This window comes from Anticarsia gemmatalis, chromosome 17 (genome assembly GCF_050436995.1).
Source record: "Anticarsia gemmatalis isolate Benzon Research Colony breed Stoneville strain chromosome 17, ilAntGemm2 primary, whole genome shotgun sequence".
In the NCBI taxonomy this organism is placed as follows: domain Eukaryota; kingdom Metazoa; phylum Arthropoda; class Insecta; order Lepidoptera; family Erebidae; genus Anticarsia; species Anticarsia gemmatalis.
The window spans coordinates 10,521,953-10,545,924 of record NC_134761.1 but is presented as its reverse complement, the minus strand read 5'-3'; the positions used below and the strand labels follow the sequence as shown (position 1 = coordinate 10,545,924).

The window sequence follows — 23,972 nt, the reverse complement described above, 5'->3', positions numbered from 1 at the left end:
ACTGTATCTCTTAAACCGTGATAGCTAGAAAGTTGATTTTTTATAAATTATGCATTTCTGTTGCCGCTATAACAACAAATATTAAAAAAGTAAAATAAACGTGTTTTTTTCGTAATTTTTTGGTTCGGAAGCCTTTGTGCGCGAGTCTGACTCGCACGTGGCCGGATTTTTTTAAATTTTCGGTCACAACTGATTGATATCGATAATTTCTGTTCACTTCACATTTCTACCTAAGAGTGGTCTCACATCACTCACCTACATGTGTTATATTTTTATTTCTAAAGCTTAGCATCATAACATTATGCTCATTACAATATCATTATTGACTCATTTGATTCATTTGACATAGGAACAATGGTCCGGCCTTGAGCGGTACTTTCATTATAACGTCCTTGTTATTGGAAAACCGATCAAGTGACGCCATTGCCAATGATCTGTTAAGGTAAAGTAGTTATAAAAATACTTGTTTGAAACGTTGCCATGGTAACCAAGTGCATAACACGTTATTAAAATTGTTTATTGCTTGCGTTCAATTCAAAGTATGCGCGCTTTTAAAATGATGACTTGTTTGTGTAACATCGTAGGTGACTGCTGTATTTCTTTTGTAAAGTCTTTAAGCAAATATAAAAGTCAATAAACATGTAAGTATTGTGTCGCAAATATTCTTAAGAAGGCAGATTCTTAAGTACCTATTATTACTTTGGTATCTGCATTTTTTTATTATGCAACAAAAAAAAAATAAGCTAGGCTTAAAAAAAGATCTTTACCCTCCTGGTTGAATAACGAATACGTTACTAGAAGGACGTTAGACTGCCAATTAAAAATGAATACTTAGTACCTAAGTTTGCCTTTTCGTATTAATTGCACTTCGCCAGACGTTACTGTCAAAGTGTCATGCATGTCAAAATATGCGAAATTTTAAAAATATTATTTACTTTCCCCCATCGCGACATCCATTTAATCAACGATGTATTATAAAGTTCGTACGAAATTAAACACTGCTATCGCATTGTGTAAACAAAATAACATACCTGTAGTTAAAATTACTATCGAAACTATAATTACAAAATGCTTCATTATCCATTAGATGTATTAAAACGTCCGGCGACTCCGGTGACTCATTGCCAAAACCGTACACAGCGACAGATCCTTAATAAAAGGCCTTATTTCATTACTCATAAGAACTATTTTCAATTGTATGATTGATGCATCCCTACCGCCGAATGCAAGGAACTTGCCATGTTCCAAATTCCTCATGAAATGTTCACAGATTTTTATTTTGGAGTCTATTTGGTAGATTATAACAAATAAAAGTTATTTTCTTTTTGTACATTACAAATAATTACAGCGCTACATTGAATAGAAAAGTCACATGACGTCATGGTGGTGACGTCATGCGACTGTAACAAAATGTGCAACAACGTGACGTCATTTGCCCCCAATCCTTACCTTAATGCTTTTTAACCAAGCGACTTTATATTGTTCTTTCATGAAAAGAAATACAGGTCTAATATTTTAGATTTATCTGACTGATGGACTAATAAGATTTTGTTTTTTACTTATGGAACATGACTATTTTTCGTCAGGAAAATGAACCTTATTTCTTTGTTCATAGAATATTACATGAGATGATTGACAAAATGGAACTTCAAGTACCAAGTAGGTATTGTAAAGGGTATGTTTGCAATACAATATTTTTTTATATGGAAGTTTCTAACGGGTTACGCATATAATTTTGTCTCTATATCCTCACCATTGTTACTACAAAACAACTTGGATTGCTCCACGGTCTACTGCACGATATAAACTATATAATTTTGCATACAATACCGATTGTAGGGTGACTTGAACACAAAACAAGATGGCCGCCTGTCAAATCATCTCTACCAATAATATAAATGTTAGTATGTTTGTATGTTTGTTACTCTCTGTCTCTCTCTTCCATGCTATGACTCCTTAACCTGTACCTAGTAACATATATTATAGTCCTTTCAACCCCGAGAAATCTCTACATACGAATGATTAGAATCTATTCTTGATATATGTTGCGTGTGGGTTTTGAACTCACGACCGTGTTGTGTTAATGTCAAGGCTACGTTAGTCATCGCGCTATATGTATGATCAAAATATAACTGACGTAAGTAGTAAGCATTCTTTCGGCGGTTAGTGTACCTACAAAAAATATTAATAAAGTCAAATAAAACTGCACATTAAACAGAAAAGAAAGAAAAATATTTTTATTTTTGCACAACATTATAACACTAGCTGACCCGCGCAACTTCGCTTGCGTCACATAAGTGAGAAATATAATATTTTTTCCCGTTTTTGTAACATTTTAAACTACTACTCTGCTCCTATTGGTCATAGCGTGATGATATATGGCCTATAGCCTTTCTCGATAAATGGGCTATCTAATACTGAAATATTTTTTCAAATCGGACCAGTAGTTCCTGAGATTAGCGCGTTCAAACAAACAAACTCTTCAGCTTTATAATATTAGTATTAGTATTAGTAAAAAAGAATCGAAAACAAATAGAAAACAAGATGTGTGTATACAGGGTGTCCCAAAACTCAACGATAATCTGAGACCGGATGAAAGGCCAAGTTATACCAGTTCTGGGAAAAATAAAAAAAAATTCCATATCATATAGTTCAGCAATAATAGACATTTTTCAAAAAAGTTGAAATTCGACACCCTTGGTCGCATTTTCATGTCCTGTGATCACCAATGTCACAATTTCACTGTGTTTTTTTTAATTTCGTGATCTTCAATAAATATGCTATTAATCGTTAAACAAATTAATACACAAAACATTGTTGATTTAATAAAAAAAGGTAAGTTTTAGTGAGTCATGGTTTTCAAAAATATCGTTAGTTAACTTTGACGCTTCATATTGAAAAAAAAATGTACTACACTACCCTTGGCAAGTTATATCAAAAGTTGGCGCATTTAATCAAGATTTCAAAATGGTGCAACACTTGCCACTTTTCTTTCCATTAAAAATGTTATTTTTATTTGAACGAAGAGTATCCTCGCAGATGGATCGAACGCAGTAGTTCAATCTTATGACTTTCTCGTTCCCCCGATCAAAATCCAGTAGATATTTTTGACTGGGAACGCATAAAAGAAAAAGTCTATTCGAAATCAATACAAAATCTATCAGAACTTCGCCAGAAAATTGACACAGCGTCAGAAGGAATAAATGCAAGAAATTTTACTTGGCTGGTGAAAAGGTCTTTTGTAAGGCGTTGCAGAGCCTGTATTCGAGCCAGAGGAAAACAATTCGCAATTACTTTAGTTTAAGGAAAATAATAAAATAAGAACGATGGTTCGTTCATTGTTTTTTTTTAATGATGATTACCTATTATGTTTATTACATTAAATATTGGTTATGGACTGACTCAATTACTTCTTTACTAAAAATAATTGCTTTCCTCTGACACAAATACAGGCTCTACAACGCCTTACAAAAGACCTTTTCACCAGTCAAGTAAAATTTCTTGCATTTTACCTTAAAATGCCTAACGTTTCGGCGCAGGTTGCACTCGCCGTGGTCCCAGGCAGACAGTCTGCCTGGGACCACGGCGAGTGCAACCTGCGCCGAAACGTTAGGCATTTTAAGGTAAAATGCGTGTTCGCGTTAATTCCCGTATTCTATTATACATTAAACATGCAACGCGAGAGTTTAAAAGTTATAAAAATTTCTTGCATTTATTCCTTCTGACGCTGTGTCAATTTTCTAGCGAAGTTCTGATAGGTTTTGTATTGATTTCGAATAGACTTTTTCTTTTATGCGTTCCTAGTCAAAAATATCTACTGGATTTTGATCGGGGGAACGAGAAAGTCATAAGATTGAACTACTGCGTTCGATCCATCTGCGAGGATACTCTTCGTTCAAATAAAAATAACATTTTTAATGGAAAGAAAAGTGGCAAGTGTTGCACCATTTTGAAATCTTGATTAAATGCGCCAACTTTTGATATAACTTGCCAAGGGTAGTGTAGTACATTTTTTTTTCAATATGAAGCGTCAAAGTTAACTAACGATATTTTTGAAAACCATGACTCACTAAAACTTACCTTTTTTTATTAAATCAACAATGTTTTGTGTATTAATTTGTTTAACGATTAATAGCATATTTATTGAAGATCACGAAATTAAAAAAAACACAGTGAAATTGTGACATTGGTGATCACAGGACATGAAAATGCGACCAAGGGTGTCGAATTTCAACTTTTTTGAAAAATGTCTATTATTGCTGAACTATATGATATGGAATTTTTTTTTATTTTTCCCAGAACTGGTATAACTTGGCCTTTCATCCGGTCTCAGATTATCGTTGAGTTTTGGGACACCCTGTAGATGTACTTCGCAGCTGTACAAAAACACCGGTGATCGCTCAGCGTAATGCTGTGGCACTTTCATTGCTGCAAGCGCTTGACAGCGCTGATTCAGCGACCACCAAAGTCAACGCGACATTATATTTCATGTTTTACTTTTCACTTTTTGGCGTTATTATTTTATCTATATGATTATTTCAACTATTGTAATCACGATGTACTCAAGTCTTAACACCTCGTTCGGGACGAGACGCTTGCTAGCGGTGGGACAGTAACAAGTGTTTAAAAATCGTCTTCACAATACAAGCCGATGACAGTAATTATTTGACGGCCGTAGGCTTTTAAATGAGAGATATTATCCTCAAGTATAAATATATAATATGAATTAATAACTAGTATTTGTTAACTTGGTATTCCCAAGTTCAATAGTGTACATGATAAGGTCTTCCAGCTGTATTTTGATTTACTGTTTGTTATTAATTGCTAACTTTTGCCCCGGGCTTTGCTTGTGAGGATAATAGAGTAACGAAGACTAAGGATTAGTGTATTTAATATGTATTCATTCGAATTCACTTGTATACATGAAAGTATATTAATAAGTATTTGATAAAATTATGTGCTTCTTCGTCGTGTTGCAAACTTACATGCCTGAGAGTTGTTTAGAACAGTTCTTGAAGGTATGTAAAGTCCCTTAAATCATGGTAAGGGATCATCATCCTATAGATCCTACCCAATGTATGAAAATGAAATAGAGTAAAGTACCTTATATAAGAACATATTAATATTAGTTCGTATAAAGTTAGTTAACGACCGGATAATTCGTGAATACATTTTTGAAGAATGGAAATTACTTTCGAGTTTTGTCTTTAAAAAAAAAAAGAGTTATTTCGAACATAAAATTTACCCATGAAAACGGACATACTTTATCGCTTACATATTTCTGGCTAAACGATAAATGGGCAAAGTTACGTAATTCACAATTTTTATTTTACTACTCATCCAAACTTCCGGTCATTCGGAACATTGTAAAAATATTTTATCTTCATTTAACATTATCCGGGATATGACAATAAGTTAAATTACCATTGAATGGTTATTATTCATGGCAATGACCTTATTTTTATGTAAAAACTAGCTGACCCGCGCAACTTCGCTTGCGTCACATAAGAGAGAATGGGTCAGAATTTTCCATGTTTTTGTAACACTTTTTACTGTTAGGTACTTTGCTCCTATTGGTCGAAGCGTGATGATATAAAATATGCTTTTTTTTCACGAAAAATATTCTCAAAATTATTTACATCTCTGAGTATAACGAAGTCGCGCTAAGGCATATCCGCCATTAAAACAGTTGCCATGGCAACGGAATTTTGTTAATTCAATGTCATTATAATATTGATATTTCGCGACTTCGTTGAATTTTCTGAATTTTCCCGGGAAATGCGTCATTTTTCCGGGGTAAAAAGTAGCCTATGTCCTTTCTCGGGTATCAAAATATCTCCATACCAAATTTCATGCAAATTGGTTCAGTAGTTTAGACGTGATTGAGTAGCAGACAGACAGACAGACAGACAGACAGAGTTACTTTCGCATTTATAATATTAGTATGGATTATGTCCATGATACCATATGGAGTAAGTAGTAGTAAAGTAGTAAATACATCGCTGAGGCTTGATAGTTGATACACACATATTCGGTTTGGCAATATTTATCGATCAACAAAACCAACTCTACTCACTTGTGCGGCTTGTGCAGATCGGGTTTATCAACACATATTCGGTTTTGAAAAATAATGCCGACCCAAATTTTGCAAGGCTTAGCAAAATTATCGTTTCTTTAGGCCAGGTTGTACCAATTTCTCTGTGCAAAAGTTTAGCACATAAAAGCTATAGGAATAACAAACGAGAACATCGTGGGCAGATTTCGCTATAAAGTATCACCATTGACCTCACCATTAAAGACAATGATCGACGATATATCGCGGTCTCTTTCGCACTTATTCCCCAGGCGAATGTATTTCTATTCTGTTTATAGGAAACATGGCGGCAAAATGACGGGATTGGTCTTATTAATTAAAATGTTTTTTAGTTCTGACTATACATAGTTTCAATATAAAGTACTCTTAGTATTGTTAAGTACAAGGCGAAATAAATTATAATCACGTTTGAAATGGTAATTTTAGAAACCCACAGACATTAGTTCTTGAAAAACTAGATTTAAACTAGGTATACTTGAGATGTGACGAAGCGATGTGCGGAAAATATTGAAAATAATGAGAATTAAAACTAAGCAATTTTGTTACACATATACAACACTGAACTTGAGAAAACGAAAACGAGTGTGTAAATAGGTCGAAAAGCTTTTTACGTTATGCATAACTTAATCACGGTTTCTGAGGTACATTTAGCGGTAGTTTATCTATTCAATAGCGTTTAAACTCATATAAAAAAGTTGATATTATCTGGTTATAAATAAAAAACAATAATAGCGTAAAAACCGCTATTTATATCACGTAACCTAATTACAACTAAACATGTTATCAGTAAACGAGTTCGCGAACTGAAATCAAACCGGCGAATTACTTCTGATAGTAAACATTGACCTTCGAACAGTAGCATGTTGGTACTACCCTTAAAGGTCAATAAGTGTATGATGGACGTGACCTTGAGGTCAAGCATGGTTTGTGAACTCTATTGATTGTAGATATTGGTTGGCAAAGCTCTGTGTGATTTGTTATGATTGAAATGAACATTTGAGTTTAAAGTGATAAGAGCGATAACAGGTTATTTCAACTTATTAATTTACATACATATGTACATACATACATAAAAATCATGACTTCTTCCCTTAGGGGTAGGCGGAGGCCACAGAACGCCACTTGGTACGATCCTTACAAACTTCCATTGCTTCATTCACATCCATACATCTTGTCATACATGACCGCTGGTTACGAGTACTACGCACTCATCTTTTGCAAGACATCACTGACATGATCTGTGTATGTCTTTCTTCTTGGCGAAAAAAATCCTTTAATTTTTCTTTAATCATAAAAATGCAACACGCTTAAAAGTGAATGTAGTTTTGTCAAGTACATGTCGGTAAAATGTTGCAATCGTTAACTTTCGTCCTTTCTCTATCCTTGTAAACTGCTTTTGTGGCGTGGTCTCGGCCGGGAGGTATCAGGTTCGGATCTCAGGCTAGGCTAAAATGGCAAGGCCATAAAAATCCTAGCTGCCTATATAGCTGAAAGTTTATAAAAAATTAGACCCGAAATATCCCATGTAATACTTACCTACATTTGCTTAGCATTCGAGGTAAATAGCAGGGGCCGAAACAGGTCAGTAAAGTCAGTAAAAGTCAGTATTTTTGGGCCTGGTCAGTAAAAGTCAGTATTTTCGAAAATCGGTCAGTATAGTCAGTATTTTTCCAAACTCAACGAAATTTTTTTGGTTTTCCTTAGCTGTTGGCCAATCTTACATTCTCGATTTGCCCAGTAATGATATCAGAGGGCTGCTTTGGATGCTCGATATTATGTGGATGATCTACGTAATACATACATCCATTACAGCATCACATGATTTCAATAGAATAGCAAATTAAAATTTACTATTTTTTTGAAATCAATAGTATAAAGTGAAAATTCTTTAGCGCCGTTGCGCACTTTTCTGTAATTTTTAAAAACTTCTAAACTAAAGTCCTGATTGAAAATTCGTAAGACCTGATTGAAAATTCGTAAGACCTGATTGAAAATTCGTAAGACCAGATCGAAAACTTTACTAACAATAGAAAAAGCTCTTTAACACAATAAAAAGGCGGTGCTGGTTGACTATGGGGATGATGGAGACCAATAACCGAAAATAATCTTTTTAACCGACATCTAAAAAGGATTTTGTCTTTTCAATTCGACTGTATTTTTTATTTATTTCACACCGTTCACCTGAAAAACGGTTTAGAAATGGTCTGTATTTGGTCAGTATTTTTTAAATTTTTGGTCAGTAAAATCAGTATTTTTGACCTCGGAACTTGTTTCGGCCCCTGAAATAGGAAACAGCATATATTATTTATTTTACAATAGAATTACGGAAATACCAATGAATTTTATATTACTCTAATTAGGTACTACGCTACGTATCCCATAGTAGCGAATAGTCGCGCTGACTCATTAGAGAAATAGAGACGGCTAGAGGAATGGCGCCCGGGATGACGTCATTTGTATGACGGTACGACCATTTAAAAACAATGAGATGTTTATCGCCTGTTACGTTGCTATGCCGTGTTTGCAATAGTATTTCACTCAGCTGGCTTCTTATAATAACTTTGGATAACAGGCCTTGCTTATCACGTATCTGAGTTGACAGCTAGTGCACGTCAATTAGATGGTCACTGTTCAGTACAGCTGTTTTAACATAATGTGTTAATCACGATAATCTAAGCGAGAAAACAATGTATAGCATAGTGGCTTTTAAATAACGTGATAGCCCTTCTGTTCAGGTTTAACTTAAATAAATATAATAATAAATGTTTAATACTTTTTTAAATAACTGACGTTGCTTACTAAATGAAAATTGCCGGCGTTCGTTTATATAGGGCATGTGTATAATAATATGTTTGAGATTCATAAAAAGTGGATTTGCCTCTGTATAGTACTTTTGGTCTGTTTGTAAATTTCGAGGACATCTGCAGTCAACCCAGCTAACCGAACCATAATAATATGCAGATAAACTTGCATCGACAACTCACAAGTTAACAAAGTTTTTGACAGTTAAAGCCTAGAGCATCTGTGTTTCACGGGTGTCTAAAGGAGTAATCTTTTTTTGGATTCATTATGAATCTTAATTAATTTCTTGTTCTTATAACTCGTCACGCTCCTACCATTGCGTCCGGAGGCCACGGTTCGTTCCCGCACGGGATAATTCTTTGTGAGATCCAGATAATTATAGTTGTTTCAGGTCTGGTTGTACTTCGTGTCCGTTGTTTGAACATGTTTGTTCATTTGTAAAAGTTCTCGCGACAAAAGAGCAGTCTTTAGTGCGAGAGTATTGTCTTTTTAAAAAGTAAAGTTTAAAAGTATAAAAGTATTATTTCGATCATTTAAATAAATCGAGCGCTTACAATGATTCAACGTAATTTGCATATCTACGATTATTATAATTAGGTTATAAAACTACCGGTTGTTACTGGCTGAATGTGTTCAGTATTAGATTAGTATGCATCATTCATCGTCACTAGTTTACGCGTATGTACGTTTGTACGTAAAAACAGGTTAGGAAAAATCAAAAGAATTTTAGCAAGATTTAAGGACTTTGAAAAAAAAAATGTTGTAGGGATAGCAAATTTTAAATGCCCATACGAGCCAAATCGCGGCCTATAGTTGGTATATTTGTTTATTTTAAGTTTATGAACTGTCTATTATCAAACTTTCGCATTATACCGATCCTTAATGCAAAAATTATGAACAAAGTTTTACGGCCAATGTGACTTTGCCTAAATGTCAAACAAACAAGTTAATATTTCATAATCGCTTTGATAAATATTATCATAATTTTAACTGTCTCTGTGGTCTTATTGGTAGTGCCTTGTAAGGGACTTATGATCACGAAAGTGAAGACTAACACCGTTAATTGCAAATGTCCGATACCAAGAAAATTCTTACATAAAGAGATTAGTCTCTTTCTCAAGACTCTAATATAATATAGTACTTCCAAAGTTGTCACTACTTTAATGTAAGGGCGCGTTCTCACTTTGTCGTGTCGTAATATAAACGTGTAGCTTTAAGTGTCGTGGCTTATATGTTTAAATGGAGGTGTTCACATATAGAACAACACGATTTCGATCGTTACGACGTAGTGGGAACGCGCCCGAAGGCTTTAAGGTCTTTACCTTAAAGCCTTAGGGCGTGAAGGTATTACGTACAACTCTGCCTACACCTTTGGGTAAAACAAGCGTGATGTTATGTATGTATCATAATTTTCGAAATACTCATAGTTAGGTACTGAATCTTTCACTCATTAGGTACATTGCATGCTATTAGTGTGGGTTTTCCTGTTTATAGTTAAATATAGTCCATTTTGCCGTGATTACTACAACAACGATTTAAAACTTTATTTAAATATAAGTACATCCATTCATCGACTATGTTTATTATATCATAGAATACGGGAATCAAGGCGAGCATGGATTTTACCTTGGAATGCCTGACGTTTCGGCGCAGGTTACACTGGCCGTGGTCGCAGGCTGACTGATGCGAATGTTTAAAAGTTATGATTAGCGATAATACTTCTATGTCAATGATATGAAATCAAAATAAACTCATTACTGTCACACTGATGGACAAGAGTCTTTTTTACATTGATGGGTTAGACTTTCAGTCTACGCTAGCCGATTTTGCAACTCTTCGAAAACTGTATCTAAATCGGTTGTATGCTACAAAAAAGCGCGAAACTATAAATTTCAAAGTAATTTCTATGCAATCTTCGAAGCAAAATATGACTTTTAGGATCTCAAAACAATCATGATACATCATCGATATAGCCCAAGTGTGCATTTTTAAGGATATCTCGAAAAGAAGCAGCACTTTTCAAATAAAAACAAACCACCTTTCAAAGAATTATCAAATTCGGTCGACTAAAAACAAGAGATAACAAACCAAAAAAATAAACATGCGTATTAAAAACCTCCGTGTTTTAAAGTAGGTTAAGAAAAATTGATTTCTTGTTTCAGACATTATATTTGCAAGAGTTCCCGTACTACCACACGCCGAAGAACGCTTTCATTCAAATGATATGCTCGGTGCTCAGCGCTTTGTGCTGGGCATCGCTGCTTCTCAACTTCGTGTTCCTCATGTGCCGGCTGGTGGATGAAAGGACTTCTGGAGTACAGGTATTGTAGAGCCTTTTTTATAACATTGTTCATGTAAATGTTGCTTTTGCTAGTTTAGCCGCGCCGCAATAGCCAGGGTCACTTGCGGTGGTTTCGAAACCCACCCGGGATAAATATTTGTGTGATGAGCGCGAGTATCCGTTCTGAGCCTGGATGTTAATGTATCTATTTTGGTTACCATATACAAGCTCTGCTTAGTTTGGAATCGAATGACCGTGTGTGAGTTGTCCAATTATTTATTTATCATTATTTTTTACAGGAGCTGATGAAAATGGTCGGCGTGCCTCTAAACGTGCTAGGTTTCTCCCACGTACTGAACGTGCTACCTTGCGGCCTGATGTTCGCCATCGGCGGCACCATCACTGTCAAAGTGTCCGACACACCGATATTAGAACATTGCAACGGCTTCCTCATATTTCTGATGCTGATACTGTACTTCAATTCCGTGATCGCATTGGCTTGTGCCGCCAGTTATCTTATTAAGACGTGTAAGTACCTTTATTATAATACTTATCGCTATGGGATGTAATTGGTGTAGTGGTCAAGGTCACCACGCCGCTACGCTTGTGTCGGGAGGTCGTGACTTCGATTCCCACACGGAATAATCATTTGTGCGATCTACAAATAGTTGTTTCGGGTCTGATTTGATTGACTTTGTGTCCATTGTTAGTATTTTTGTTAAAGTGTCCGCGACGCAAGAGCAATTCTTAGTGCAACTTAGATAAGACTTGACATGCGCTAAATATATGAAAGAAATCATACTCATTAATATTTGGTCATTATTATTACCAATAACTGTTTGATGGTGTAAGGAACATGGTATTCAAAATAGTCTAGTAAATTTTAATCTCTCATGATAGATTTATTTGTGGAGAACGAAACCACCGCCTTCTACAAATCTAGACCTTAGCTAAAGTAAGCCCACGTGTAAGAGCTCTAATAAGCCAGCTTGTTAATTAACATTGGCATGTGAATAAGGTGTTATTCATCATGATTCACTCAATGTACTATAATGTTCCATATATTCACCATGTATTTCGGGATATACTTAGTCAATATTAGATCATCGTGCGGTCTCTGCTTTGTTGTTCTTATTAAACAATAGTTAATCATTAATTGTTATTAGTGAATACCGACAACATAGCCGGGATTGGACAGAGAACAATGGAATTGGGTAGTTGACTAGGTTAACGGAAAATTGTATTATTAAACTTGTATTCGTAAAAGGCAACGAACGCATGATGCTCATGCAATGTATTTTTTTGAGATAATAATAATGTTTTAGACTAAAACATTACATTAAGTGCTTTTTTGATCCTAACGACAATACGAATAAGTTTTGACATTTCATAAACTGCACGTATGGTTCAGTGGTTAAAGTGGTCACCGCGCCGCAATAACCGTAGCGCTGCAAGTGGTGGGTTCGAATCCCATTCGAGACAAATATAGCGTGATGAGCCAAGAAATGTATCTACATAAATACTTATGTATTTAGAAGTATGTTTATCAGTTAAAAAGAGTGGCCAGGAGTTTCTTGCCAGCTCTTCTCATTGGCCCTACCTTTCAAACTGGCGGTGAATGCACTCTTTATATCATTGACTATCATAAGTGTCAGCATTTGACCTAATTGAATAAATGATTTGATTTAGTCATGTGTTAATTGATGTATTTATTTTTCAGCGGAGTTCGCAGTGACCGTGTCGGTGGTAACGTACGGGTTTTCGTTCATGCCAGTGAACGTGGTAGACGAACAGTCGCTGCCGTACGTGGTGAGGCTTCTTACTGGCTTCTTACCACACACGCCCATGTACTGGTTCTGGAAGGAAGTCAGCATCTTCGAGATGTATGGTATGTACGAATATATTATGTAAAGGTTTAGTTTCTTGCCTTTTTTTGAGCTACAGGTTTTATTAAATGGTGATTTTGTGGAGATTTTAGCCACTATGAATTTGAATAAAATAAATAAATAAATAAATATAAAAGCTAGAATAGTCTTCTTCTTCTTGTCGTATGGTTAGTGGTCAACCTAGTGTCAAAGTTGTTCAAGCCGCCCGAAGTCGACAACAACCGGGACCGACTTTTTACGTGTCCTCCGAAGCACGGAGACGCCCAGTTCAAATACCACTATGCAGTCACCCATCTATGGAATGAACTACTAATTCACAAAAATAAATTAAGTTTTTCTGTAGGTAACTGAGTTGTACTCCGTGGCTGTCCAGCGGCTATACTCGACAAATCAGAACGTGCAAATGTCGACAAAAATTAGCGTCGTCAAAGGGTTAAAGCATTTTTCAAACGTAATATTTTCTCGTTCCCAGGTAGTGGTGTGAACTTCAGTAACATGTTCCGAGCGGCGCACAAGGACAACGGTTCCGTGTTCCTCGTGTTCGTGTTCCTACTGATACAGGGTGTGCTGTACTACACGCTCGCTTGGTACCTGTCCTACGTGCGGCCCGGCAAGTACGGCCAGGCATTACCTTGGGACTTTATATTTAAGGTAATTACTTTAAAGTGTGTGCATCTATCAAAGAGATGCTGTTTTTGTAGGTATCAAAAGCAAATATATGCTTATAACTATTATTGTCGTTAAAAATCTTATTTGTCGGTATTACAGTTTAAACTGTAATATTTAAAACGTGTAGAAATCCCTTACCTTACCTTTTGGTTAGCGTGGTGGACTCAATGCCTAACCCCTCTCTTTCTTTCTTTCGGGAGGAGACCCTTGCCCAGCAGTGGGACAGTAACGGGTTAAAAAAAGTAATATTTCTATTTTCACACAGACGTTTAAAAACTTGACGTTGTAATCATATATTTGCTTGTGTGCCTTTAAATAGGACGTAACAAGCAGACTGCAACAGCTCTACATAAATACATTTTTCGTTATGAAATAGGCTTAGAAGATGTTCTACTTATTTGTCGTACACATATCTCTACGCATGCAAATCACTAATACTATCTATGTTGCATGCATATTGTAGAATAGGGAGTCAAGAATAACTTCATGTATTTGTACGACTGTACGTATCTATGAAAGCTAGTCTGTGTGCGTATACGCACAGATTAGAAAGCTAAGTTTTGTGATCAAAATCGTTTAAATATCATTCTGGCTTACCTTATTGAGAAACTATGGATACGTCGCTGGCTACGCGTCCAAGCATTTTTATATTGAAAATCGACGTTGCCTAGTCATCGTCAAGTGATTAGTCCGCTGTAATTCACAGTATAATATGTTTGGTCACATATCCAGCTCCGTCCTCATGATTGGGTCTCGGTGTGGTAAGGTCCATAGTGTCGATTTGAATCCAAGCTCAAAAATAATCTGAATTACTCAAAAGTGCTGATCAATCTCATAGCGATTAGCTGCCATTTTTATGACAAACATTATGTGTGTGAACGTACCCGCCAGTATCTATGCGTATACGTACACGCAAAATGTCGTATGTGTGCGTGATTGTTTGTTTGTATCGAGAAGGTCTATGTCCTTGCGTGGTGTCCTGTGACGTCATTACTATCTATCTATCGTATGGTTAGTGTCAAAGTTATTCAAGCCGCTCGAAGGCCTTTGACGTGGCTTAACGACTGTTATCTTAATTGATAACAACCGGGACCGACTTTTTACGTGCCCTCCGGAGCACGGAGACGCTCAGTTTTAATACCACCATGCGGTCACCCATCTATGAATGAACGCGCTAACGGTTGCTTAACCCACAGATCGTTCACCGACCGGTGAGCACAACCTTACTATCTATCTCCATCAGTCGCATTTACTTTCAGAAATGGACCAAGGATGACGGTACAAATAAATTTAAAGAGATGAGCGTACCACTGAAACGTACAAGTAAACATGTACAGGTGTCCCCTACAAACTTCGTCAGCAATCGGCAGGAGAATGTTAGTTCAATAACTATTTCAATTAACACTTCGCACTTTTTTACATGTTAACACATTTTTGACGTTTTTATACTGTAATAGACTGGTATTAACCTGGTTTAGGAACTTGTATATCAAACGGGTTTTTTAAATTGCAATGCAGGCTTTCAACTCACCCCTGTATAAGCACTATTGTACTGTGAATAAGGCAGGAAAGGTGGCATTATTCTTAAACGTACTATCAAGACATAACAAATGTGCGAACTACGTTACATGTCATCTTTATCGGACCTCTCGCTCGCACTTACAGATCTCATGAACTATTTATTACATTGTCATATTCCTTTAATCTTTGTGACTGACGTAATTCGCACGTTTGTAATGGCTCCAGTATAGTGTCACCTGCAATTCAAATATCTGCTTTGAACGGAAATTATTATGGCAGTTTTGCTGGTTTTTTATGAATAAAAAATCATAAAAGATCATTAGTGGAATTAAATTGTAGTTTGTAAGTTTTAAAAGCTTAACCTTACACATGTGGTTGGACACGGATGCTTTGGGCGCACTTCACAGAACCAATCAGCGAATAGCGATGGATAAACTAACCAATCAGAGCACGGCATTTCACATCTGTACTAATATTATAAAGCTGAAGAGTTTGTTTGTTTGAACGCCCTAATCTCAGGAACTACTGGTCCGATTTGAAAATTTTTTTCAGTGTTAGATAGCCCATTTATCGAGGAAGGCTATAGGCTATATAATATCATCACGCTACGACCAATAGGAGCAGAGTACCAGTAAAAAATGTTACAAAAACGGGGAAAATTGTGACCCATTTTCTCTTATGTGACGCAAGCGAAGTTGCGCGGGTCAGCTAGTCATTAATATTGGGTGTTTCATTTCTTACACAGGGACATGTTAACTGGGTATTATATTTCCAAAGCCCGTTTTCCTACCGCGAGAGGAGAGACTAAATTAATGACTTTGTTAAACTCGCAAGCGCAAACAGTATTCTTAGTAATTCCATTTCGGCAGATATACAAGTATGCAATTTGGGCTTGCCGCTCGCGGTGGAAACCGGGATTAACACATGTATAATATTTCAGTACACATTTTGGCTTTATTTATAAGGATATTATGTTCATAATTTTTGTAATTATTTTCCATTTTCTTTAATTCGCCACAGCCCATAGGACATGGGCCTTTTCTGTACATTTTTTTTTAATAATTTTAATTCATTTGCTTTTTTTCATTTGGGTATATTTAATTTTTTCGAATTAGTTATAGAGCTATTAATACAACACTCTTGTTCAAACTAATTATGTAAATATTGAAAATAATTAAGTCTGCAAGTAGTTTATATTGCGTTTACAAACATACAAATAAAGGACACGAAGCACAAAGGACGAAACAACTATATTATTGTTGATTCGATATATAATAGTTATTTTCTTATAGGGTGAGTTCTGGGACAAGAACGCTACGAAGACGCAGCGGCCGTCGGAGAGTGACACCATTGAACTGATGAACAGGGAGACTGGGCAGTACTTCGAGCAACCGCCTGATCATCTACAAGTTGGCATTCGCGTTGAAAATGTCTCTAAGGTAAAGATTTTTACTATTACTATTAGTAATCGTTTGGTTAGTGGTCAACCTAGTGTCAATGTTGTTCAAACCGTCCTAAAGGCCTTGTTTTTTTTTGACTAGTTTTTTTAACCAGCTACTATCGAGCTGTAGCCCAGCAAAGGTCTCCGGAACAAGGGAGGAGTTAGGTATTGAGTCCGCTACGCTCGCCAAGTGCGGGTTTGGGACTTTGCATACCCTCAAGAAAAGCGAGGAGTTAGGTATTGCCGCTCGCCAAGTGCGGGTTTGGGACTTTGTATACCTTCAAGAAATGCATTAAACAAATCACGATGTTACCCTTCACCGTTAGTGGAAGTGATAATGGGTCTTTAAAAACTTAGCCAGTATCTATTCTCGGAACATATCCTGTGACTAGTGATAGTCGAGTGGTCTAAGCAAGTCCTCCTACGCAAGTGGTCGCGAGTTCTAATTCGAGGCAGCAATCCAATGACTTTAAAGTCATATGTGTATTAAACAAAATTGAGTAGTTGACTGGGTTAACGAAAAATTATTAACTTTCTCGTAAAAGGCTCAGACTATGTAGTTTTATTCGTAAATAATGTTGACATTGTAATTATTACAGACTGAAACAGGTTATTAGACACTAGATACCAACGAAAATATGACACAGTGACGTCACTATGTCGTATTTTTTTAACTAAAATGTGTTTTTGACATTTCATAAAGAGTTTCATTCTCACTTGTTCTAACTATGAATAGACATCGTGATGCAACATACTTAAGAGTTCATTAACATGGTTCAACATAATATCGAGGACTGAAACTTTTATCCATCTATACTAATATTATAAAGCTGAAGAGTTTGTTTGTTTATTTATTTGTTTGTTTGAACGCGCTAATCTCAGGAACTACTGGTCCGATTTCAAAAATTCTTTCAGTGTTAGATTGCCCATTCATCGATCTATAGGCTATAATATCATCACGCTACAACTAATAGCGGCAGATTACAAGTAAAAAATGTTACAAAACCGGGGAAAAGGTTGACCCATTCTCTCTTATGTGACGCAAGCGAAGTTGCGCGTGTCAGCTAGTTGTGTATAAGTGTGTAATTTGTAAACAACTTTTTCACAGATGTATCCTAAACACAAGGCGTTGAAGCAAGTATCTATGAAGGCGTATCAAGGAGAGATCACCGTACTGGTGGGACATAACGGCGCCGGGAAGACCACGCTCATGTCTATTATAACAGGTAAAATGTTACCTTATTTATAGCAATAGTCTAACTAAACTGCCACCAGGTCACCACCCATATACAGTTTCAATTTTATTTGTGGTGACTGCCTCTGTGGTGCAGTGGTTTAGGTCGCCACACCGATGCCACTGTGTCGGGAGGTCGTGGGTTCGATTCCCACACCTGTGTCCGTTGTTTGTATGTTTGTAAAAGTCCCTGCGAAACAAGAGCAATTCTTAGTGCGGGATTTGTCTTTAAAAAAAAAGCACTTGATACCTAATCAGAGTTTACACAACGTTTATGAGTGACATTCTTTTCTTTTAAAGACATTTCACGCACACAGCCTTGTTCTTGTGACGACTTATGACTTTTACAAACTTAAAAATAACGGACAGAAAGTACAGCCGAAACAATTCGTGGATCGCACAATTAATTGTTCCATATAGAAATCGAACCCGCGACCTCCTGGCGCACTAATAGTGGCATGGCGACGACCTTAACCATTTGACCGCCATGGTTGGCTATACCTGATAAATCAGAAAATGCTCGCAACGCTTTCGTTGGCAAATGTCGACAAAAATATAGTGTCGTTAAACACTGCGTCACGGACGCAGGCGTACATACATTTACCGTTACTCACCCTGTTAGTTGTTGTTTGTCGTATGGTTAGTGGTCAACCTAGTGTCAATGTCGTTCAACCGCCCGAGAGGCCTTTGACGTGGCCTAACGACTGTTATCTTAGTAGACAACAGCCGGGACCGACTTTTAACGTGCCCTCCAAAGCACGGAGACTCTCAGTTCAAATAACACTATGCGGTCACCCATCTATGGAGTGACCGCGCCAATGGTTGCTTAACCCACAGATCGTTTACCGACCGGTGAGCGCAACTGGCTATGGGCGCCTCAATGTAATTACTTACCCTAACACGTGTATTGACATGACTCCAGGCATGACCAGCGCCACGGAAGGCAAGGTGTACGTGAAGGAGCTGGACACGGTGACGCAGAGAGACGAAGTGCGCAAGCACATCGGCCTGTGTCCGCAACACAACATGTTCTTTACAGACCTCACGCTGCAACAGCATATCATGTTCTTTACCATGGTGAGTACATTATCAACAATATTAGTAGGGCTAAGTTCCGTAGCTAATGTGATAAAGAACACCCTATTTCTTATATTTCCTACACGGGCGAAACGATTTGAATGCAGTTTTTTTTAGAAGGCGTGTTTTCTGTCGATGGTTCTTATTATTTATCATTAGCTTATTTATTACTCCGTCAATTTAGTATGCACAATAGGGTAGTTGACTGGGTTAACGACAAAATAATTAAACTCGTGCTCGTAAAAGGTTAATTTAAAATGCTCAGACTATGTAACTGTAGCTTTGATCGTAAATACTGTTGTAATTGTTATTATTACAGAGTGAAACATTTTATTAGACACTCATTTGATATCAACGAAAGTATGACATAGTGACGTCACTACGTCGGATTTCTATACTAAAATGTGTTTTTGACATTTTATAAAGAGTAGCTGTTTTGACTGGTAGGCAACTACCCTATTATTCTAGAGTATAAGTAAAGATTCTGCGTATGTTCAAAATAAAGTAGTTTTAACAAACAGGCAACCTACAGCTGTATGAGCCTGTATATCATTTATGTGAAAAAATCAACATTTTTAGCAAATAGTGAGTGTTAATGTTCCTGTGTAGTTGAAGCGCGGCACGTACCGCGAGGCGGTGGAGTCGTCGCAGAAGCTGGCGGCGTCGCTGGGGCTGGAGCACGAGAAGCTCGGCCAGCTGTGCTCGGCGCTGTCGGGCGGCATGAAGCGCCGGGCGCAGCTCGCCTGCGCGCTGGCCGGGAACGCCGATGTACTTGTGAGTGGCATCATATACATCCATACTTCCATACTATCCATACTAATGTTAAAAATGTGAAAGTAACTCTGTCTGTCTGTCTGCCTGTTACTCAATTACGCCTAAACTACTGAAACAATTTACATGAAATTTGGTATGGAAATATTTTGATACCCGAGAAAGGACATAGGTCACTTTTTACCCCGGGAAAATGACGCGTTTCCATGGGAAAATTCAGGTGGCGGACAAAATCGCAGGTAAAAGCTAGTAATATATATAGAAAGATAAAGACATATTGATTGCCTATCCAATCGGGCTGTGGGATTGAAGGAATAAAGAGTGTATCTGTGTTTAGTGCATCTACATACAGACGAAGTCCTGAGTTGCTGAGGTCGAATATCGGCTAGTAGTATATTAACGTTAAAAAAAGGCAAACTGACACATCTAAGTGAGACCTTCTATGATTTAATATACACAATAATAAAATTGGTTATATTTTTCAGGTATTGGACGAACCCACCTCTGGACTCGACGTCCAGACCAGACGTGAACTATGGAATTTACTTCTGGTGAGTGTTTGTAACACATTCATATTTATGTAATGTTATAAAAATGCTTATTTATATACATTGATTTGTCTATCTATCTCATTCTTATTGAAATCAGTCGACCGTCGCGTCTTTTGTCAAATCGAAGAGTCGACCGTTACACACAAATGTTTGTCTCTGATCGATGCCCGGTGAATAGTCAGTATATTAGCTTCCCACAAAAGTGGTCGAAATCCATATTAAACCTAAATATTTACATTTAACAATTTTAAACTCTCGCGATTCTTATGCATTACATTATAATGTAATGGGTCTTAAACGCGAAATTTTCGACATTTCGATCGAAATAAATCGACTGTGCCACATCAGTGAGCCCACAACCACGGTCGATGTGACGTCGGGTAAACAAATAAGGTATTTTAACCTTTAACTTTCAATGTTGCTTAAGACCCGTAACCGATTATTACAACCGGCCCCACGTGTATACTAAGCCACTGCCCCGCAGTCTCTCCGCGGCTCCCGCACGGTGCTGCTGTCCACGCACTTCATGGAGGAGGCGGACGCGCTGGGCGACCGCGTCGTGGCGCTGCACCAGGGGGAGCTGCGCTGCTTCGCCACCACCATGCACCTCAAGAAGGCCGTGGGTCTGTGCTTCACTTACATTCATAGGAACATTTCTTGTATTGCATTGTGATCATTGATATGTTGATTGTATCTAATTATTTATTCTTATACGTAAATTACACTTCTTTGCTTTTGGTTGTCTACATTAAGTTGTTCGTTGTTTGTCAATGGACTAGTGTAGGGACCATCATGAGTGCATCCAAAAATAAAATAGTCTTATACAAGGTACATTGAAAGATTATTCTAAATATTTTACTGTAGTACGGGAAGCTTTTTGAGCGATTACTCTTTTTGCAGTAACGTTTATTTATTTATTTTAAATCTTCGGAAAACTTACAGCACACGGTTGGTGAACAATATAATTGTATAAATTTACCCCACTATTTAATACATAGGCTACTACAATCTATCAACTTAGTAGAGAGCCTTGTGTGCAAGAATTTAGAATTTCAAACATCTGTGACCCGTAGACCTATGCAGCTGACTGTTTGGTACCGAAATTTTACTTCGGAAATACTCTGCCAAGGTTTTCTACTAAAATCATGATAAAGAACACACACAAAATGTTACACTACAATCAATACCTATATTTTTTCCACAGGTAACGGCTACCGTCTCTCCCTAACCACGATAGGCCTGCCTAACGAACCAGCGATAACTCAAACAGTACTAGCCCACGTGTCGGGAGCCACTATCAAGGAGAAGACGATCAACTCCATAGCGTACAACTTGCCGGCGAGCGCTAACGATCAGTTCCCGGAACTGTTCACGTCGTTGGAGAACAAACGATCTGAACTTGGTATAGATTCCATTGGCGTCGGCGTTTCTACGCTTGAGGAAGTGTTTTTGAAGTAAGTATACCTGATTTTTGACACGAATGACTTCGAAGTTATATGTGTATTAGAAATAATATATCACTTGCTCTAATGGTAAGAAAAACATCCTGATGCAACCTTGCATGCATAAAAATATTTTATAGATTTCTTGAGGGCATGTAAAGTCCCCAACCCACACTTGACCAGCGTGGTGGACTCAGGGCCTAGCCCCCCTCTTATTCGGAAGGAGACTTACCCAGGCTTTACCCAGCAGTGGGTCAGTAATGTTATAAAAAAAAATTGTAATACAGTTCAGTTAGGTACTTCATAACACTAGTCAGCATTCATCTTGCGATGTATTCAGAGAATAGTCCCAGTATTTATTATATTTTGTATTTTCTAGGTTGTGCAGTGACACGGACATGTCAGCTATTGAGAACGGAGTTGATGGCGTTACTCCTGGTAAGCGTTTATCTATTGAATCAAATCGGTGCAGTAGTTTTATGAAGACGTAATAGACATACAGACTGTCGTAATAAATTTTAAACTCTCGCGTTGCATGTTTAATATATGGTAGGATACGGAAATTAACGCGAACACGCATTTTGTACTCGCCGTGGTCCTGCGCCGAAACGTTAGGCATTTCAAGGTAAAATGCGTATTCGCGTTAATTCCCGTAACCTATTATATTATACAGACTTGAGTTTTTATAATATAAGTATGATTAAAACACAAGAAAATGAGGCGCGAGGGATCAGTTGGTTAAGCAACTTTAACGAGTATATTCCGTGGATGGATCACCGCTGAGTATTTGAACTTGCCCTCTGCGTGCTTAAAGATAGTTCGAGTTATTGTCAAATAAGATACATTGACTGTGAATCGGTAATCCGCAGGCTTATACAGCTGACGGTGGCCTGTTTGATATCGGTACTTTATTTTAAAAATAAACAGCAATTATTAATTTTAGTTAGTATAAACAAGTCAAGCCTGCCATGGCTCTTTACTAAATTGACAGACTACAATCATAAAACGAATGAGTGAATTTCAAAGGAATGTGTTGTGTTCAGTGCCGACCCAGGAGAGACTGACGGGCCTCCACCTGTACTGGCGACAACTCATCATTCTACTCAAGAGACAGATGCGATACGCGCTCTACAGGAAATGGGTCTTCCTTATATTTGTAAGCATAACTATTTATTCTTGTTAATTAAATAAAACTCTTTATAGGGCAAAAATTTGGTAATTAAATAAAACTCTTCATAGGGCTTTAAAAATTGTTTTGCTAGAATTGTATTGCAAGAACTTCAGTATTACTACGACTTTTCCGGAACCTGAACTATTACTATGTCTTTTCTTGGGTCTAAAACTATCTGTGTATAAAACTTTATCCAAAACGGTTCCGCAGATTAGGTATCAGGACGACACTGACAGACAGACTGTCAATGTTACTTTTGCATTTATAATACAAAAATCGGATTTTTAACCGAAAAGTACGGTCTCAGTTTTAACTATATGTAGATATGTATGTGCGCGATGGTCTCGTATTTGGCTGAACCGTTTTTGATGCAGTTTCAATTTAAATTTCAAACTTGTAAATCTAACTTTTATATTGTAATTTTTATCTCTCTTTTTATTTCCAGCAAATAATAATCCCGATAACGGTGATATTCTTGATAACGAACACGATGAACAACTTCTACATCGGCGACAAGCCGCTGCCGGAGCTTCGCCTTGACCTGTCCATGTACAGTGACGTCAGCGACCGACGACTGTTGTACAACTTGCAGGCCGATGATGCTGCTACATTCAGGTACATTATTAACACACTAGATATATCCCGGCTTCGCTCGGGTCAAACGGGACTCGTAATGTTATGGCTGTCATTGGCAAATGTCAAGTTAAAAAAAAAACAAAGAGAATCATAAAAAGTCTCAAAAATAACATTCGCGAAACGTCAATTATTGAAAAACCCAAGATGGCGACTGTGATTCGTCTGTCAACACATTAGAATATAACAAAATACTCGACAATCCGAATTTTGCGGATATATGTTGTCGACTCGAAATCATTATTTTTTTATGTTTTATTATTCAGGTAAGGTTTCAATCGAGTCTACCGTACCTCTTGACGAAATTATTAATATAGACTACAGTGTTTCTTACCCCATTTTTTACGTGGCTATAGCATTACGCAGGCTCCACACGTTGGCCCCAATATAGGCCCCATT

General features: G+C 37.2%; 1 protein-coding gene across 2 annotated transcripts in view; it reads left to right on the top strand.

Annotated features, from left to right (window-relative positions):
* Positions 1-23,972, top strand: part of LOC142979700 (phospholipid-transporting ATPase ABCA3-like) — a 46,493-nt gene that overhangs the window by 11,209 nt on the left and 11,312 nt on the right. The window contains exons 6-20 of one of the 2 annotated variants that reach the window (XM_076124786.1): positions 11,059-11,217; positions 11,477-11,705; positions 12,898-13,065; positions 13,536-13,714; positions 14,992-15,108; positions 16,546-16,692; positions 17,803-17,920; positions 18,851-19,005; positions 19,615-19,779; positions 20,262-20,327; positions 20,812-20,950; positions 21,532-21,781; positions 22,149-22,207; positions 22,813-22,925; positions 23,386-23,555. In XM_076124786.1, coding sequence (XP_075980901.1) covers positions 11,059-11,217; positions 11,477-11,705; positions 12,898-13,065; positions 13,536-13,714; positions 14,992-15,108; positions 16,546-16,692; positions 17,803-17,920; positions 18,851-19,005; positions 19,615-19,779; positions 20,262-20,327; positions 20,812-20,950; positions 21,532-21,781; positions 22,149-22,207; positions 22,813-22,925; positions 23,386-23,555 — 2,234 coding nt within the window. The remainder of the gene's footprint in view (positions 1-11,058; positions 11,218-11,476; positions 11,706-12,897; positions 13,066-13,535; positions 13,715-14,991; positions 15,109-16,545; positions 16,693-17,802; positions 17,921-18,850; positions 19,006-19,614; positions 19,780-20,261; positions 20,328-20,811; positions 20,951-21,531; positions 21,782-22,148; positions 22,208-22,812; positions 22,926-23,385; positions 23,556-23,972) is intronic. The other variant, XM_076124787.1, reaches the window with a different exon arrangement.